The sequence below is a fragment of the Nematolebias whitei genome, chromosome 6 (genome assembly GCF_014905685.2).
Source record: "Nematolebias whitei isolate Nwh7 chromosome 6, NemWhi1, whole genome shotgun sequence".
In the NCBI taxonomy this organism is placed as follows: domain Eukaryota; kingdom Metazoa; phylum Chordata; class Actinopteri; order Cyprinodontiformes; family Rivulidae; genus Nematolebias; species Nematolebias whitei.
Window position 1 is genome coordinate 52,468,860 of NC_056503.1, and position 20,477 is coordinate 52,489,336.

Consider the following 20,477-nt stretch of genomic DNA (forward strand, 5'->3'; position numbering starts at 1 on the left):
CAATCCTGGCCAAAGTGGTTCAAAATATCCTGATGCATGCTCAATAATCCAGGTAGAAAAATCCAAAAAAGTTAAATCTGGTCCTCTGGACATTCAAAAAAACAAACAAAGCAAAACAACAACAAAAAAAAAATCTATAAACGTTTCGTATTTCATACGAATACTTCCTCAGTCTGATGTGCTGTATTCAGCTCAGTCTCTTAAATAGCACCTTCTCAGAGTGGATCAACCAGTTTGCTGCTGACAACCAAAACCAGCTGATCACATGCTCAAGAAGGACCATCAGCCTAACAATGGATCATTAGCACACTGATGGCTGTTTACTGTTCACAGAGGGCTGAGTGATACTAGCAATCACAGCATTGTAAGAGGGGGACAGTTGAACCTGGAGGCTCCACCCCTGTTTAATGATGGACGGTTTCTTTTCACAAAGATGGCCTCCTTTACTCCTCTCTCAAACCATCGTTCCTCTCTGTCCAGGATGTGAACATCTTCATCCCTGAAAGAGTGACCTCTGACCTGGAGATGAATGTAGACCAAAGAGTCCTGGCCTGATGTTGTTGATCTTCTGTGCTGGGCCATCCTTTTGGCCAGTGGCTGGTTAGTTTCCACAATGAAAGACTGATCACAGCCCTCCTGACACTGAACAACATACACAATATTACTCTGTTTTTGTTTTTACTAGGACATCCTTGTAAAAGAGATTAATAATCTCAGTGGATTTCTTCCTGGTAAAATAAAGGTTTAATAAAAATAAAAAAAATAATTCCTTTCTTCTCTCTTCAGTCCTCTCTCTGTCATATTTCTTCTTGACTAACCTCTTTCTTTGAACAGCTTCCTGCACTTCACTATTCCACCACCAGGTTTCCTGATCATCCATTCTCTGTCCAGATGACGCACCAAGTACCTTCCTACCTGTCTCTCTAATTACTGTTGCTGTAGTAGTCCAGTCATCTGGAAGCTCTTTCTTACCACCCAGAGCCTTTAACAGTTCCTCTCTGAATTGTTCACAACATTCTTCCTTCTTCATCTTCCACCATTTGGTCTTCTTCTCTGATTTTACTCTTTTTCTCTTCTTCACAACAACAGTCATTCTACACACAACCATCCAATGCTGTCTGGCCACGCTCTTCCCTGCCACAACCTTGTAGTCTCCAATCTCCCTCAGGTTTTCTCTTCCTCTTTCTCCTCCTCATCACATCCAACCTGTGGAGAATAACCACTGACAACATTTATCATCAGACCTTCTACTTCTACCTTCAGGCATACCATCCTATCTGACACTTTCTTCACCTCTACTACATTCTTTGCCAACTCCTCCTTCAGGACCACCCCTACTCCATTTCTCTTTCTATCCACACCATGGTAAAACAGTTTGAACCCTGCTCCAATGCTGCGAGCCTTGCTGCTCTTCCACTTGGTCTCTTGGACACACAAAACATCTACCTTCCTTCTCTGCATCATGTCAGCTAGCTCTCTATCTTTGCCTGTCATTGTCCCCACATTTAAAGTTGCAACCCTCAGTCTTACATTCATGACTTTCTTCTTCTCCCTCTTTTTCCTGACAATTTCCCTTTTCATGGTCTTCGACAGTAGTACAATTTCCTCCAGCACCCTGTTTGTCAACAGCACCAGTGGAGGTTGTTGTTAGTCTGGGCCTCGACTGATCCGGTATGGTTTTGCTTTGATGAGCTCGCATTATAGTTTTGGCAAAAGTGTTTTACATTGGATCCCCTTCCTGACACAACCCTCACCATTTACCCAGGCTTGGGACTAGAACCAGAGGTACACTGGCTTGTGCTCCCTAGTGGCTGGTTTGGTTAAAGATCTATTATACAAAGAAAACCCCATTCATAAACATAATCATAACTTTTCTTTTCTAGACCAAATCTAATTTAAAATGGACTGAGGCAACGTGGAAAACTGTTCTGTGTGAAGACAAATTCAAATTTGAAATTGGTTTTGAAAATTGCTGATGAGAGAACATCCAGCCTGCTATCAACACAGGTTTCAAAAGTCTGCCTCTCTGATGGTATGGGGGTGCATTTGTCCCTATAGCATAGGCAGCTTATGCCTCTGGAAAGGGACCATGAATACAGACAAGTATTTACGGGTCTTACAACATATGTCCCCATCCAGATGATGTATTTTAAGAGAGGGCCTTTCATAATTCAGCATGATGATGCTAAATTGCATATTGCATCCATTCCAACAGCATGTAGTAGAAAAGCACAGTTGTCGACTTAACCTGCCTGCATTTCTGACCTTTTATCAGATGAAAACATTTGATGCAAACAATTTGATGAAACAAGCAAAGCAAAAATAATGCAGTAGTAAAGACAGCTACTGACTTATACTAAACAAGAATAGAGCAACATTCTTCTCCAAAATGTCCAACAGTTCCTAGACACTTACAGAAGGTGGCTAAATGGGGGTATACTTCACAGTGGGAAACATGGCCTTAGACAAACTTTAAATAGATATGTTGCTGCCATCTAATACAAAATCACCTTGTTACATTTTATATGTTTACTATGTTCCATTGTGAATAAAATATGGGTTTATGAGCATTTCATATAAGTGCATTTTGTTTTCATTTATGTTTTACACAACATCAACTTTTTTAGAATTGGGGTTGGAAAAATTCCTACAACTATTATAAAACTAATAATTATTAATTTCTTAAATTGAATTGTCTCCTTTTGTTTCTGCTACTTTCAGATAATAGTGGACACATGGAGCGTGAATGTAAGAGACCATACCTGGAGACATCTTCTGTGGTGTCAGAAGAGCATTATTTCCATTCACCTCCTTCTCATGAGTCACCCTTACAGTCTCATTCATACTGCACCGAGGCAATAGCTTCCAGAGATGCTTGCATGTACGACTGTATGGAAACTAAGTTTGAGTCAGGGATGGTAACAAAAGATGACATAACTAACTCTCCGTCGCTTAACTGTAACATGTGGACTACAGCGCAGCCTTACCTTCATTACAGTGTTGATGGTGTCTCGTACCAACCCTTGACCCCTCACTTCACCAACTCTGTGGTGCCACACTCTGTATCATCAATGATCTCACAACCACCACAGGCTGACGTGGGGTTTTACCATTCAGCTCCAATCCAAAGAAGTGTTCCCATCATAACTCCATCACCCTCATCTTCATTATACTCTCCTGCTGTTCTTGTTTCCAGGAATACATCCAACAATCCACCTCTGTATCAGCCAGGATCACCTCTCCAGCCTCAAAAAGATTTCTCTGCCTGCTCCACCCATGGAGCTATATCCATCCACAATTCATCTTATCAGTAAACAGTGGGGACTGAGAAGTACAGGAAGTCCCTGGGTTGAGGGCCTACTACTGTGGGCCATTGGAGATACCAGTTTGCCTCAGTATTTAAGTCTGAACTCTGTTCATAAAGTGTATTAAGGATTTCTAAAATTCCAGTAAAAACTCTGGATGTTAGTGGTAATAGACAACAGACATTATTTCTGCTAAACTAAACTATCAACTCAGCACTTGCATGTGTTTGACAGTCATTGACCAATTATCTACTTTGACCAATGCAGGTACAGGCAGGGCTTAATGTGAGCCGGATCCTGTTGGAACAGCATCCGGGAACTCACTTATTTTGACAGGGTGTGTTCCGGTAACTGTTTACTTGGATCTGGTAATTCTCAAGTTTACTAATAATAAAGTTATGAACAAATATGACTGCCTTGAATGAATAAAACTTACAAAGTATATTGGACATGTAATCTGGAAAAAAATTACATAAACACTAATTTTATATACAACAGATGACACAACATGACTTCATAACATCACATACAGGATGATCACCTGCCCCTTCAAGTGAAGCATTTCCACCTCTACCCTTAAAAAAATCTCTACCCCTAAAAGAGTGTTGGGGGTGAGTGCCTGGAAGTTTCATGTATGGAGTCAGACAGTGAATTCAAGGTCAAGGTCAATGTGTCTTTATTGTCATTCACAATAAAGACACCTTTTCATTCAACCTTTATTTATACTGCCAAGAACCATTTTTTAGGATTTGATTTTGACCACAGACAACAGAAAGATTTCAAATGTTATTATAACACATCTGCTGGTGGAGGTCGAGGTCCTTGGGCCGGGCCAATCTGAAGAGATAGAAAAGGGAATGAACTGTTCTTCTCTGACATTGAACAGATGAGTATTCAGACAGGCACCGACACAGGAAACAGCGACAAGGCCAACCAAAGTGCTGTACAGACAGAACAACAGGTAACACACAAAGCAAAATACAAAATGAGGTCAATAAGAATATAGACAAAAAAAACGATGCAGATAATGACGACTAACCAGTGTGGAGCATACAGGATCAAAACACAGATCATCTGGTGTTGAAAGCTACTGAATAGTAGTGAGTTTTAAAACGGGATTTGAAAACCGAGAGGGAGGGGGCCTGTCTGACAAGCAGAGGTAACTCGTTCCCGAGTCTTGGTCCTGCTACAGAGAAGGCCCTGTCACCTCTGCGCTTAAGATGAGTTCCTGGAACTGTGAGGAGCAACTGGTCCGCTGACCTCAGGGAGCGTGGTGGGACATACGGTTGTAGCAAATCAGAGAGATGGGGGGGCGACACTGTTCAGTGATTTGTAGACATACATGAGTATTTTGAACTGGATTCGTAAGTGAACCGGTAACCAGTGCAGTGAGGCCAAAACTGGTGTAATGTGCTCTCTTTTGCCTGTACTGGTTAAAAATGGGGCTGCTGCATTCTGGACCAGTTGTAGTCGTGCAATGGAGGTCTGACTGATACCAAACAGGAGTGAATTGCAGTAATCAAGCCTAGATGTAATGAATGCATGTATTACTGTCTCCAGGTTATTTTTGGACAATATGGGCTTCAGTTTAGACAGCCGCCTCAGTTGGAAGAAACATGATTTAACGGTCATGTTTACGTGACTGTTAAGTTTCAGAGAATATAGTGACATCACTGGCAGTGAAGATTAAGAGGCAGAAAAGCAGCGCCGAGCAGAGCGTAATTTTAAGGGAAATCCGACAGGGAAATCCAGAGAGACAGGCGAATTTCATACACAGGAGATCAGCAATCCAAAGCCTGAGTCCGAAACGTAATCCTTTGTGCATGGTCAGGAAGGCAGAGATCGTTACAGTAGGCAGAGTATAATCCAACACGGCGAGGAATCCGAGAAACAGGCAGGAGGTCAAATCCAGGCAGATAAACAAAACTGTGGAATGAATGCTGTGCTCCAGTGAAGTCAGACGCTCTCTTTTGTCTTGTGAACCCTTCAAAAAGCCTTTGGACTATGCTACAACCTTCCCTTAAAATTCAATGTCTTCACTGGCCTATATGTACATGTATCACGTCTATTTATGTTGCTTTGCTGTGGTAGGTTTTTGTGATGCCTCAATTCATGCCTTGTTTAGGACACGGTGTGAAAGATCTTTTTTATACAGTCTCTTCTCATGTTTTCTTCCCTTTTCTCATCCAAGCAAAAATATTATTCTGAGGAAGAAGAAGAGGGCTGCGCTTTTCATAGTAGCAGCTTCGTGCACTCCGCCCATCTTTCGGACAACTGTACGTACATGTTCTCGTTGTATCTCAGTGCAAAGATAATAAAGCTTATTCTGATTCTGACATCTACTGACCCGAAGGATTTCAATAATCTCGCACTGAGATTGAGCAAGTTTTTACAAATGTAGATAAATGTAAATGTTTAACCACCTGTTAAATACATCAAAATGCAGGAAATCGCATCTACTTTATTCAAAATTTTCTGGGGAGGACCCCCGCAGACTCCACCCAAAAGCCAGCCCGCCCGCTATTCTAGCATCGATCGGTTTACAAATTAAGCCCTGGATTCAGGTGATCCATTACAATAATATCACATAATCAGAGGAAAATGCAAGTTATCCACCTTATTCCTGGGGATTCTTGTATAAATGATTCTGGTTGCAACTTCCTGTCAGACAGGAAGTAGCAGTAAGCATAGGTTAACCATGGTACCAGAGCATGGACTACAGTTTATTTGAAAGTAATTTGCATTCAGTTTAGCAGATAAAACTCTTTTTGTTTTATTTAACAACCATAAAGTTTACTAAAATAGCTGTGCTGAGTTCAGGTACCTGTTGTGTCCATGGCTGCAGAACAATATTGGGGACAGAATAACCTTTGATGATAACTGGTGGAAAATAACATAATATAGATTTGTGAATATAAAGTTTAATTATTAATTATGGAAAATAGATCATATAAAGATGGATAGAATTTCTGTTAGATGTGTAAACTAGGTTGTAAGCCGATAATTAATATATATTCAAGGACTGCTAACTTTAAAATCAAACAATGACACTTTCTGCTGTCAGTAGGAAAATAGTTACTTATTTCTAATAAGGCCTTAAATGAGAAACAAAACATCAAAAATGTTCTGAAAATCTTGATTATTCCCTTGGTAATTTAGCACATTATCAAGTTTTTAGATTACTTCACTAAGAGCCAGGGTCGCTATGACCTATTAAGCTACTCTTTTACTCATTAGTTATTTTATGATCCCCAAAAAACACTCAAATGTGTGCCTGATTGATTGGACAGAATCCTCAGAGAGTCTGTAAGGTGTTTAATGGACAGTAATTGAAAGCAGGAAGTGTAACGGGGTGGAGAAAACAGTTTATAAATGTTGGCATAGACTTGACACAGGTCAGAATTGTATGGTACAGAGGGACCCTGAATTCCAGTAATATAAAAACAGTTTTTTCTTGTTCATTCATTTTGAAGTCTGGAAAAATAAAGATGTTTAATTCTGACATTCATTCAACCTTTATTTAGACAGATAAGTCACATTGAGCCTAGAAGACTCATTTACAAGTGAGATATGTTTAGACAGACAAAAAGTAGTGAAACTGGACACATGTAGGAATTGGAGGCGAAAAAATTCCTATCAGGCTTTTTTCATGTCCATGGATGCTCTCGAGGGCACTATAAAAGTTCTGATAAGGATGGAATAATCTGCCAGTTTCCTCTGGTGAGATTCGTAAACATTTTCGAGGGATGTCGGGGAATGGCCAAGGACAACGCCTATGGGAATCCACGAGTTCTGAAATGATGACACAATGTTTAGGCTCAGGTCCAAAAACTAAAACCTCAGTCTTGTCTGTGTTCAAAAGCAAAAAATTAAGGATCATCCAGGTTTTTATGTATTTAAGACATGCTTGTAGTCTAAGTAACTGATTGGATTCATTGGATTTCATGGACAAATATAATTGTGTATCATCAGCATAACAATGAAAATTTATCCCATGCTGTTTAATAACTTTACCTAATGGTAGCACAAGGTCAAGAGTATTGGTCCAAGCACTGATCTTTGAGGAACTCCTTGACTAACTTTGGTGTATGAAGAAGATTCATTATTTACCCAACAATTTCAGTTAGGTCATCTGGACAGTTTCTTTTTTTGCTTAAACGTTTCACCTTCCATCCGTAAGTGTCATAACGTGGGGAACCCAGATTTGTACGAGACCAGAAAGGACAAAATACAATTATAAAAAGATAAGTGTTTATTATATACAGTGAATTATTTACAAGTGGTCCTCTCCAAGGAAGATCCTGGGGAAAAGAGTTGGTTCAGAGGAGGTCCACTGGCAGGATTGTACGTACAGAATTAATGCTAGTTTTTCTCTTACAGATGGTAGCGTCGATATTAAGCATGGGTGGACAGGTGAACTGGCGTATGGCTGGAAGGCGAGGCACAGAGAGCAGGAACCAGAGACAACGGGGATTCCAGGACAGGACTCGAGGAAGCAGGATGAATGCAGGCACAAAAATAGAAGGTAAGTAACACTTTGTCAATAACAATGAACTACAGGCCAAAAGCAATAATACCAAAAAGGGTATAATGCTCCAGCGTTGAGTCACACTGGACTGCAGCCTTAAATAGTAGAGGATCCTCTTAGGTGGATGGATGACAGCTGGTGGTAATCAGCGGCCATCTTGGAGAAGGAGCTGCAGGCAGTGGAACTCTTACAGTACCCCCCCCCCCCCCCCCCACCCCAAGAGTCACCCCCAGGCGACCTGAGGCGTTTCTTGGGGGTGAGCACTGAAAAACGCCGTGATGAGGCTCGGGTCCAGGATAAAAGACCAAGGAATCCACGACCTTTCTTCAGGTCCATAACCCTCCCAGTCCACAAGGTATTGAAAACCTCGCCCACGGCATCATATGTCCAGAATGGTCCTGACGCTGAAGGCCGGATGATTGTCAATTAACCAGGTGGGTGGAGGGAGGTCGGCCGGAGGGCACAAGGGATTCACTGAAACAGGTTTAATCTGAGAGACGTGGAAGGTTGGATGGATCTTCATGGAGCTGGGGAGTTGAAGGCGTACGGCAGAGGGATTTATGACCTTCATGATGGGAAAAGGACAGATGAACCGGGGTGCCAACTTCCTGGTTGTATCCTTTAGGTGGATGTCCTTGGTAGAAAGCCACACCTCTTGACCCACCTGGTAAGAAGGAGCTGGAGTATGGTGACGATCAGCAAACCTTTTGTTTTGGGCTGCCGTCCGTGTGAGTGCTGTCTTAGCCTGACGCCAGACTCGTCGACATCGGCGAAAATGGTACTGAACCGATGGGGCGGAAATGTCAGTCTCCTGGCTGGGGAACAAAGGAGGGATATAGCCAAGGGAGGCCTCGAAAGGGGACATACCTGTGGCCGAAGACGTATGGGTGTTGTGAGCATACTCCACCCACACCAGGTGCTGGCTCCAGGCTGAGGGGTTTCTTTCGTTGATCCAATGAAGAGTGGTCTCCAGTTCCTGATTGCAGCGCTCAGCCTGGCCATTAGATTGTGGATGGTACCCAGATGTGAGACTGGAGGATGCCCCTAAAGTCGTGCAGAAGGCTCGCCAGACCTGGGAAACAAATTGTGGTCCACGATCCGAGACCACATCAGAGGGTATACCGTGAATTCTGAAGACGTGCTGGATCAACAATTGGGCGGCCTCAAAAGCAGATGTCAGCTTAGGCAGGGGAACAAAATGAGCCGCTTTGGAAAACCCGTCGATGATGGTTAAGATGGCGGTGTTTCCTTCGCTGGGGGGTAGACTCGTGACGAAGTCCACTGAGATGTGAGACCAGGGACGGCTAGGAGTGGGTAGAGGTTGTAGCAGGCCGGCAGGAAGTTGGTTACCGGTCTTATTGCGTGCACAGGTGGGACAGGCTGCTACGAACCCTTTCACATCTTCGGTGAGGGTGGGCCACCAAAACTGTCTCCTTGTAAGAGAGAGCATGTGAGAAGTGCCAGGGTGACAGGAAAACTTGTGGGTGTGTATCCAATTCAGTGCCTTGGCCCTCATAACAGAGGGGACGAAGAGGGTCCTGATATGTCCGGTACCAGGGTCAGGTTCATTCTTTTGAGCCTCTCGTACCTCCTTCTCAATGTCCCATGTGAAGACCCCCACAACACAAGCCGAGGGGATGATGCTCTCGTCAATCTCCGGACTGTCTGGGGATGAAAACTGTCGGGAGAGGGCATCAGGTTTAACATTCTTAGAACCGGGTCTGAAGGTTAGAATGTAGTTGAAGCAGTTAAAAAACAAAGACTAGCGTGCTTGTCTGGGAGTCAGTCTCTTTGCGTCCCAAAGGTATGTAAGATTCTTATGGTCAGTCCAGATAAGAAAAGGGGTTATCGTACCTTCCAGCCAGTGACGCAACTCTTCTAACGCCAATTTAACGGCCAGAAGTTCTCGATTTCCCACATCATAGTTCTTCTCTGCGGGGGACAAACGTTTAGAGAAGAATGCACAAGGATGGACCTTATTATCTTCGGGAGACCTTTGAGAAAGAACGGCTCCCACTCCTGAGTCCGAGGCATCAACCTCCAAGATAAACTGACGCTTGGGATCGGGGTGACACAAAACTGGTGGCGAGGAAAATAGTTCTTTCAACTTGTTGAAAGCGGTGTTAGTCTCAGGGTTCCACTTAAAAGTCCTGTTGGTTGAAGTAAGCTGAGTGAGAGGAGAAGCGATTTGGCTGTAGTCCCTGATAAAACGTCTATAGAAGTTGGCAAAACCTAGGAAACGCTGAAGCTGTTTCCTAGTCTCGGGCACTGGCCGTTCTACCACAGCCTTAGTCTTTTCTGGGTCAGTTCTATAACAACCCCCTTCAAATATAAAGCCCAAAAATGACACAGAGGAGGTGTGGAACTCACAGTTCTCCCCTTTGACAAACAGTTGGTTCTCGTAAAGTCTTTGGAGTACGGTTCTAACCCTTCTTATGTGTTCATCCTTATCTCTTGAGTAGATAAGGATGTCATCCAAGTACACAAAGACGAAGTCACCGATGAAATCTCTGAGCACGTCATTGACCAGAGCTTGAAAAACAGCAGGGGCGTTGGTCAAGCCGAACGGCATGACTAAATACTCAAAATGTCCAAGCGGAGTTCTAAAAGCAGTTTTCCACTCATCATCCTCTTTAATTCGAACTAAGTGGTATGCATTTCTGAGATCCAATTTTGTAAAATAGTGGCAGAATGTAACTGTTCGTGAATGGAGTCGATGAGAGGGAGAGGGTACTTATTTTCAACAGTAATATTATTGAGACCCCGGTAGTCAATACATGGACGGAGGGTTCCATCCTTCTTGGAAACAAAAAAGAAACCTGCTCCCACAGGAGAGGTAGAAGGGCGAATGATGCCAGAAGCGAGGGACTCCTCAATATATTTTCTCATGGACTCTCTTTCAGGTCTGGAGAGGTTGTACAACCGACTGGAAGGTAAAGGAGACCCAGGAAGCAGGTCGATTGCACAATCATAGGGGCGATGAGGAGGAAGTGAGAGAGCTCGTTGTTTACTGAACACTGGGGCGATGTCATGATAAACTGGGGGAATTACAGAAATATCAGTCACCTCGTGAGGAGTACTTTCAGGGGTATGATTGGTGATGGCAGAGTGTAAACAATGTTTCAAACAGTCATCACTCCATCTTTCAATTCTTCCCAGCTTCCAATTAAAATGTGGGTTATGTTTTTGGAGCCATGGGTAACCCAAAATTAGCTGAGTGTCAGGAGATTCGAATATGAAAAAATCTACTAACTCATGATGATTGCCAGAAGTTATCAGATGTAATTGAGATGTTTTACAATGGGTCTGTGTCAAGGTCTTGCCTGTAACACCAGTAATGGGAATGGAAGGAATCTCTAGGGTGGGCAAGGATAGTTCTTTGACAAGATTAAAACTGATTAGATTTTGTTCTGCACCGGAATCAATAAGAGCAGACACAGGGAGGCGATCGTGATTTATTTTAATAATTGTAGGAAGCATTAATCTAAGTGTGGGAGAGAATGCTGAAGTGCCCACCAATAATTCTCTCTTTACTGGCAGGCGTTCTCGTTTCCCCGAAAAGGACAGTTTAATAAGAAATGGCCGGACCTGCCACAGTATATACATAGTCTTGAGTCCATGCATCTCTGTCTCTCTTCGGGAGTTAAATGAGTTCGTCCAATCTGCATTGGTTCAGACTCTGGCAGAATGGGTAACTTTTTGACAGGAGATGTAGGTGAGTGAAGTGGACCGGAAACGAGCTGATCTTGGTTATTGTAGTTCGTAGAAGAGTGTTTAGCGGCGCTCACCTGGTGACGTGAAACCGGAAGTAGAGTGATTGTGGGTAGTGTAGTCCCGCTCCCTCCTACGTTCCCGGAAGCGTTCGTCAATGGAGATTGCTAACTCTATTAGCTCATCAAACCCCTCCGGCTCTTCTCTTGTGGCGATTTGGTCCTTGATGGGCTCAGAAAGAATTCAGGAAGGTACCTTGTAGCGCCATGTCGTTCCATCCTGTTTGGGCAGCGATGATGCGGAAGTCGAGAGCGTACTCCTCCACGGGACGCCGGTTCTGACGTAAACCAAGGAGTCGTTTTACGGCGTTGGGCTTCTGCAGAGGACGGTCGAAAATACGGCAAAACTCTTTTAACAAGGTATCAAATGATAAAAAATCCAAGTCATGAAATTGTAAAAAGGAATTTAGAATCAGAATCAGAATCAGAATCAGAATGCCTTTATTGTCATTATACGCAGTACAATGAAATTAAGAGCCACTCCTTTTTCCAGTGCAAAAACACGCCTTAAGAAAACACACATTAAACACACACTAAAAATATAAAAAATGTAACGCAATATAGATATAATAATGAAAGTAAAAAAATACAAGTATTACACGATTGTATTGCACATTATGGATATTAGTGAGGTAGTTAAGGTGACTGAGAGTATGGAATGTCAGTAGTATTGCACAGTAGAAGTCCAGGGGTTTGGGAGGTTAGATTATTAAATCAGTGCATGTGTGAGTTCAGTGTGGTGATGGCTTTCGGGAAAAAACTGTTCTTGAACCTGTTTGTTCTTGTTCTGATGCACCTGTAGCGCTTCCCTGAAGGTAACAAGTCAAACAGTTCAAAACCCGGGTGTGAACAGTCCATGATTATGTTTTCTGCTCTGTTGAGGCAGCGTGATGTGTAAATGTCCATCAGGGAGGGGAGAGGGCAGCCAATTATCTTTTGTGCTGTCTTGACTACTCTCTGAAGCCTCTCCCTGTCAGCCAGGGTGCAGCTGCCGTACCATACTGAGATGCAGTATGTCAGCAGGCTCTCGATGGACGAGTGGTAGAAGGTCAGCAGCAGTTTTGTGTTCAAGTTGTGCTTCTTAAGGACTCAAGAAGTGTAGTCTCTGCTGAGCCTTCTTGATGACCGCTGTGGTGTTCTCTTTTCAGTTTAGGTCGGCAGAGATATGGACACCAAGAAATCTGAAAGTGTGAACCCTCTCCACGCACTCGCCATTGATGTAAAGGGGGGCTAGGTTGGTGCTGTGCTTCCTGAAATCAATAATCACCTCCTTGGTTTTTTTGATATTCAGAGCCAGATTTTTCTCTGAGCACCAGGTTGCTAGCTCCAGGACCTCCTGTCTGTAAAATGTCTCATCTCCCCTTGAGATTAGTCCGACCACTGTGGTGTCATCAGCGAACTTGACGATGAGGTTGTTGTTGTGGGCCGGGATGCAGTCATGGGTGTAGAGACAGTACAGCAGGGGGCTCAGCACACAGCCCTGTGGGGAGCCAGTGCTCAGCGTACGAGTGGAGGAGAGGTGGGGACCAAGTCTTACAGATTGGGGCCGATTGGTTAGGAAGTCTTTTATCCAGGCACATGTGAGTGGGGGGAGGCCGAGATTGTCCAATGTGTTCATAAGAATGTCCGGAATGATTGTGTTAAAGGCTGAGCTGTAATCCACAAAGAGCATTCGAACGTAGCTGTGCTGTTGTTCCACGTGGCTCAGCGCGGTGTGGAGAGCTACTGCAATAGCATCCTCTGTGGACCTGTTGGTGCGATATGCAAACTGGTAGGGGTCAAAGTTCGGAGGGAGATAGTCCATGATGTGCTGGAGAACCAGTCTCTCGAAGCACTTCATGATTACCGGGGTGAGAGCCACCGGTCGGTAATCATTCAGGCTGGTGATGGTAGGCGTTTTCGGCACTGGGATGATGGTTGCAGATTTTAAGCAGGGAGGGATGACAGCCTGGGCCAGGGAGAGATTGAAAATTCTGGTGAAGGTGGGGGCGAGCTGGAGGGCACATGCTTTGAGCACCCTGCCAGGTACTCCATCTGGGCCAGTAGCTTTCCTGGGGTTCACTGATTGGAGGGAACGTCTAACATCATGCTCCCGTACAGTGAATGGAGTGGTGCAGTAACCGGGTGGGTGTGGGGACAGGGCAGGATCAGATGGGTGCTGCTGTGGTGCATCAAAGCGTGCAAAGAAGCAGTTTAGCTCCTCTGCTAGTGATGCACTCATTTACCCATCGGAGTGCATCACCCTTCAGCTGGTTGGTAAAATAAGTGACTTTAGCGATGTCTGTGGAGTATAATTGGGGTGCTCCCTTGAAGGCGAGCTTAATTTGCAGAAGAAAACCTCTACACATACTAGGGTCTCCGGAGAAATATTCTGAGGGCGTTGTGATTACCTGTTGGGTAGTGGCAAAGTCCTTGGGTTCCGTTCTGGGAGAACTGGACTCGGGAGAAGTTGTAGGAGCTGAAGGAGGAGAAGAAGGCGAGAGTTGTTGATTTAGAGAAAAAAACATACCTCCCAATTCTCTCATGTTGGTCTGTACTTCTTGTTGTTGTTTTAAACTTGTCGAAGCATCAGTTCGAGTTGGTCGATGCGTTCCATCTGGGAAGAGGAGGTAGCTTGTTCAGTTCTGGTCTCGTTCTGGGCCTGTTTTGGCTGGAGCATTTCTGTCATAACGCGGGGAACCCAGATTTGTACGAGACCAGAAAGGACAAAATACGATTATAAAAAGATAAGTGTTTATTATATACAGTGAATTATTTACAAGTGGTCCTCTCCAAGGAAGATCCTGGGGAAAAGAGTTGGTTCAGAGGAGGTCCACTGGCAGGATTGTACGTACAGAATTAATGCTAGTTTTTCTCTTACAGATGGTAGCGTCGATGTTAAGCATGGGTGGACAGGTGAACTGGCGTATGGCTGGAAGGCGAGGCACAGAGAGCAGGAATCAGAGACAACGGGGATTCCAGGACAGGACTCGAGGAAGCAGGATGACTGCGGGCACAAAAATAGAAGGTAAGTAACACTTTGTCAATCACAATGAGCTACAGGCCAAAAGCAATAAAACCAAAAAGGGTACAATGCTCCAGCGTCGAGTCACACTGGAATGCAGCCTTAAATAGTAGAGGATCCTCTTAGGTGGATGGATGACAGCTGGTGGTAATCAGCGGCCATCTTGGAGAAGGAGCTGCAGGCAGTGGAACTCTTACAGTAAGGCTTCAAGAGTCAAGGAAACACACAACACAAAAGTGATTTTACCCACAAACAGCTTACTCCAAAGTGGAACAACCAGTTATGTTGGTGCTAAGATGGTGTCTTTGGCACATCCCCTCCTCTTGTGCCGGCCCTCTAAATATTATACAGGTCCCCATCAGCATGCATTAGGACAAATAAATATCTGCTAGCTTTATTCTGCAAAGGGGCACCAGGCAGGGATGTCCACTCTCCCTATCACTGTTTGCTATTTTCATCGAACCGCTAGCCGCAGCGATCAGGCAAACTACAGATATTAAAGGCATAAAATGCAAGAACATAGAGCACAAAATCAGTCTATATGCTGATGATGTGTTGCTCTTCCTCCAGCATTCACAAACCTCCCTCTCTCAGTTTATTGGATCGATAAACTCTTTTTCAAGAGTTTCAGATCACTCTATAAACTGGATAAAATCAACAGTTCTACCAATTAATTGCTATTTCAAAATTCACTTGCTACACAACTGCAGTCAGAGAATATTACATACTTGGGTTCAAATTCTCTCCTAGATTGGCAGATTTAACAAAAATAAACCACATCCCACTTTTAAAGAAAATTGAGGATGATCTGGCTAGATGGAAATCTCTACCCTTGTCTCTCATGGGAAGGATTGCTTCAATAAAAATGATGGTTTTGCTTAGAATAAACTATCTATTCTCAATGATCCCAAATAAACCATCATCTGACTGGTTTAGATCCCTGGATTCCTCCATCTCTAAATTTCTCTGGAAAGATAAACCCCCACGTATTAAACTACAAAGTAAAAACACTACAGAAGACCAAAGATAAAGGAGGACTAGAGCTACCCAGTTTCTATTATTACTTTCTAGCCAACAGGCTAGAATACATCTCAAGATGGATAAAGCACACACCCCTTGATGAACCCTGGCTAGACGTAGAACAGACACTTTGCAATAATATAATGATTTTGGACCTTCCATTCATTAGCTCAAACATAAAACGACAGAAATGCTTTAAAAGCATCAATATCAGCTCCTCTCTGACAGCTTGGTGGGAGTTTCTTAAAATGACAGTCTTCACTAATTCCATGCAGACGTACACCCATCTGGAACAACCCTGGCATCCTATAACAGAATAATATGATAAACTTCCCAGGTTGGAGGTGTAAAGGAATCCAATATTTGGAACATATATATGAGGAAGTAGACTATATCCCATTTATCAGATTAATAACACAATATGGGATTGATAAGAATACATTTTTAGAATATCAACAAATTAAATCTATAACAAAAAATAAATTTAACCTTAATAACACTAGAATTGAAATACCAACAAGTGTATTAGAATTCCTAAATCTTAACCCTCCCAAATTACTATCTAAGTTTTACCGGACACTCATTAAAATAGATGGATCAATATCCCTTCCCATTGTAAAATGGGAGACAGATTAGTCAGTCAACTTTGACCAAAACTTCTGGTCTCAGATATGTCTAAGAACTTTTAAGATGATTAAAAACCCCAATTTACAATTAATACAATACAAAATCCTTCATAGAGTACACTATACAGGTCAATGGATGTTCAGGATGGGTTTCGCATCATCTATTGTTTGCTCACAGTACACAGACAATATTCCTGACAATCACATCCACGCATTTTGGTTCTGTCCACCTGTTCAGAGGTTTTGGTGCCGGATATGTGAAGACTTATCAAAGTGTCTGAGATGTAATATTCCACTCTCTCTGTCAGCTTGCTTATTGGGCCACTTAGATGATGTCACCTTAGAGACAAAGTCAATTCACATGATTTTTACTTCTTTATGTATAACAAAAAAAAACTATATTCATGAATTGGAAAAATAAAAATGCTCTTGGTATTAAACAGTATAAATACCTTTTGTTAGATTACATCAATCTTGAGACAGCCTGTACCTCCACATCAAACCAATCTCTCTGGGCTTCTTTGATTGGCTCCAACCCATAATGGAGGTGGGTAAACCCCTTTTATTTCGTCCCGTGGGGCATCATTGTTGATGTGGGGGGGTATCGGGGCTGGGGGCATGGGGGAGTCGTGGGCCCAGGGCAATGACGCTCAACTGGGGAGGTGGCTTTGGTGGTTCTGGGTGATTAAAAAAAAAAAAAAAGAAGGAGCTGAGGACTGAGCTTCCCAGACCAGCTCGTCTCAGCCGTCTGAGGAAGTAGAGTCTCCGATGAGCTTTCTTGATCAGGCTGGTGGTGTTATTGCTCCAGCTGAGGTTGTCATTCAGATGCACACCCAAGTACTTGTAGCTGGAGACCACTTCCACCGCAGATCCTCTTATGTTCAGGGGGGTGTAGATGTGTTTGTTCCTTCTGAAGTCCACAATCATCTCCTTTGTCTTCTTCACATTGATGTGAAGGTTATTCTCTTTGCACCAGCTCTCCAGGTGTTCCACCTCTTGCCTGTAGTTGGACTCATCATTGTTTGTGATGCTTCCCACCACCGCTGTATCATCTGCAAACTTTACAATGTGACAGCCTTGATGGGTAGCTGCACAATCATACGTGAACAGAGTAAACAGGAGGGGGCTCAACAAACATCCCTGAGGAGAGCCTGTGCTTATGGTGGAGGAGGAGAAGTTGTGGATCCTCGCTAACTGTGGTCTGTTTGTTAGGAAGTCTAGGACCCAGTTGCAAATGGAGGGGCTTAGTCCTAGTGTGAATAATTTGGCCATCAGGGTTTGGGGGATCATGGTGTTGAAGGCAGATGCGAAATCCACAAAGAGCACACAGACGTAAAAGTCTTTTTGCTCCAGGTGGTTGAGCACAGTGTGGACCACAGAGGAGATGGCATCCTCTGTTGATCGGTTCTCACGGTATGCATACTGATGAGGGTCCTTGTTGATGTTTATGGTTGTTTTGATGTGGGTCATGGGCAGTTTTTCGAAGCATTTAGTGACTATCGGGGTGGCGGGGCACTGGCTGATAGTCTTTCAGACCATTCACTGTAGAGCTTTTTGGGACTGGGATGATGGTGGCAGTCTTCAGGCAGGTGGGAACTGCCTCCAGGGTAAGTGAGGTGTTAAAGATGTCTGCCAGCACCTTGTAGAGCTGATCAGCACATTCTTTCAACACTTTTCCAGGGATGTTGTCTGGGACAGTTGCCTTGTGCGGATTAATCCTCCTGAAAGTACTCCTTACTTCGGCTGAGGTCACGCTGAGATGCTCTTCATCCGGTGTTGAGGTGAGTCTGGGGCTGGGTGGTCTGTTCGGGTCTTAAAATTGTGCATAGAACTTGTTGAGGGCATCAGGCAGAGATGGGTCTTTGGGGCATTGTTCACTCCTTCCTTTATAATCTGTTATGCACTTAATGCCCCTCCACATGCTCCGAGGGTCTTGTGAGATGAATTGACCCTCGATCCTCTGTGCATATGTGGCCTTGGCCCTCTTAATACCAGCAACCAGCTCTTTTCTTGTCCTACTCAGCTCCTCTGAGCTTCCAGACCTGAAGGCAGTGTTCTTGGCTTCCAGCAGGGTACGCACCTCTGCATTCAGCCAAGGTTTTCTGTGTAGGTAGCTTTTAACATTTCTGATAGTGGAGACGGTGTCAGTACATGTACTAATGTAACCCAGAACTGAGGATGCGCATTAGTCCAGATCAAGCGATCCTCCATTTTCAGCAGCTTCTCTGAAAACCTGCCAGTCTGTTCGATCAAAACAATCTCTCAGTATGGGGCCACTGTCCTGGATCCAAAATTTAACTTTCTTTTGTACCAGTCTGGAGCGTCTCAGCGGGGGCATGTAAGCAGGGGCTAAGAAGATTGAGATGTGGTCTGACAGTCCTAGGTGGGGGCGGGGTTCGGCTTTGTATGCATCTTTTACATTCGTGTAAACACGGTCCAATGTGTTGTTTCCACATGTTGGTATGCTCACATGCTGGTTAAAGCTTGGGAGACAGTCATTTAGATTCACATGATTAAAGTCTCTGGTTACCATGTAAAGAGCCTCAGGGTGTTCGCTCTGCAGAGAATTGATTATATCATGAAGTTCTTGCAAGGCGTCATTAGCATTAGCATCCGGAGGAATGTAAACGACGGTGATGAAAGTCACTGTGAACTCGTGGGTAGATATTGAGGCCAACATTTCACTGTTATTTGCTCCAAAGCCTTCGAGCATGAGCTTTTTACAACAGTACAGTTTGTGCACCAACTTTTACTCACATAAATGCATACTCCGCCTCCCCGTGATTTACCTATTAGCTCATTGTAGCGGTCTGCTTGAAAAAAAGTCTGTCATCCAGCGGGAAGACTGTATCCAGCGTTTTGCTTGTAGTCCATGTTTCCATTAGGCAAAGCACAGCACACTTCATCATCTCTTCTGAGGCACCTGCTCTCAAAGAAAATCCATCTTGTTGTCCAACGAGTGGACGTTCGACAGAAAGAGAGATGGTATCGGGAGTTTTCCGGATTTAGTGTTAGCTTGTAGCCTCACCATAACCCCCGCCCGGCATCCTCTCCTCTTAAGCCGGGAGCAGCGCTTCCTCTTCTGCCTGTTGGAACGCCTCTGCTACAGCTGCTAGGTAGATGACTTTAAGACCTGCATTGTGCCGAGTGTAGTTTTGAGTTTGTTGCTGATTTCTGTTATATTTCGTGGCAAATCCACTCCTTTACTCATCAGTTCGGTTCGGCTAAAGTTCACACACATAAATCGTGTGGAGTCAGGCACAAAGTCAATATCAAAATTTTTAAAAACTGGGATAGTACCGGTAGCCTGAGAAGCTGCAACTGCTCTGAGCGCGTCCATCTTGGCTAACGTCTGAACTCAAATTCTCAACTAAACATATATATATATATATATATATATATATATATATATATATATATATACATACATACATACATACATACATACATACATACATACATTTTCTTCCGCTTATCCGGGGTCGGATCGCGGGGGTAGCAGCCTAAGTAGGGAGGCCCAGACTTCCCTCTCCCCAGCCACTTGGGCCAGCTCTTCCGGGGGAATCTCGAGGCGTTCCCAGACCAGCCGAGAAACATAGTCCCTCCAGCGTGTCCTGGGTCTTCCTCTGGGCCTCCTTCCGGTGGGACGTGTCCGGAACACCTCACCAGGGAGGCGTCCAGCAGGCATCCTAAACAGATGCCCAAGCCACCTCAACTGGCTCCTCTCGACATGGAGAAGCAGCGTCTCTACTCCGAGTCCCTCCCGGATGATAGAGCTTCTCACCCTGTCTCTAAGGGAGAGCCCAGACACACTGCGGAGAAAACTCATTTCGGCCGCTTGTATCCGAGATCTCATTCTTTCGGTCACAACCCAAAGCTCGTGACCATAGATGAGGGTGGGAACGTAGATCGATTGGTACATTAAGAGCTTCGCCTTTTGACTCAGCTCTCTCTTCACCACGACAGACCTGTACAGCGCCCGCTTCACTGCAGACGCTGCACCTATCCACCTATCGATCTCACGCTCCATTTTTCCCTCTTTCGTGAACAAGACCCCAAGATACTTGAACTCCTCCACTTGGGGGTAGGACCTCCTCCCTGACCCGGACAGGGCACTCTACCCTTTTCCGGCTCAAGACCATGGCCTCGGATTTGGAGGAACTGATCTTCATCCCGGCCGCATCGCATTCGGCTGCGAACCGCTCCAGCGAAAGCTGTAGATCA

At 44.2% G+C, this 20,477-nt stretch overlaps 1 protein-coding gene across 1 annotated transcript in view; it reads left to right on the plus strand.

Moving 5' to 3' along the window:
• tbx4 (T-box transcription factor 4) overlaps positions 1–3,314 on the plus strand; it is a 74,364-nt gene extending 71,050 nt beyond the window's left edge. Inside the window, exon 8 of the mRNA XM_037678415.1 lies at positions 2,722–3,314. Within this exon, the coding sequence (XP_037534343.1) occupies positions 2,722–3,314 (593 nt within the window). The remainder of the gene's footprint in view (positions 1–2,721) is intronic.
• The last annotated feature ends 17,163 nt before the right edge of the window (positions 3,315–20,477 follow it).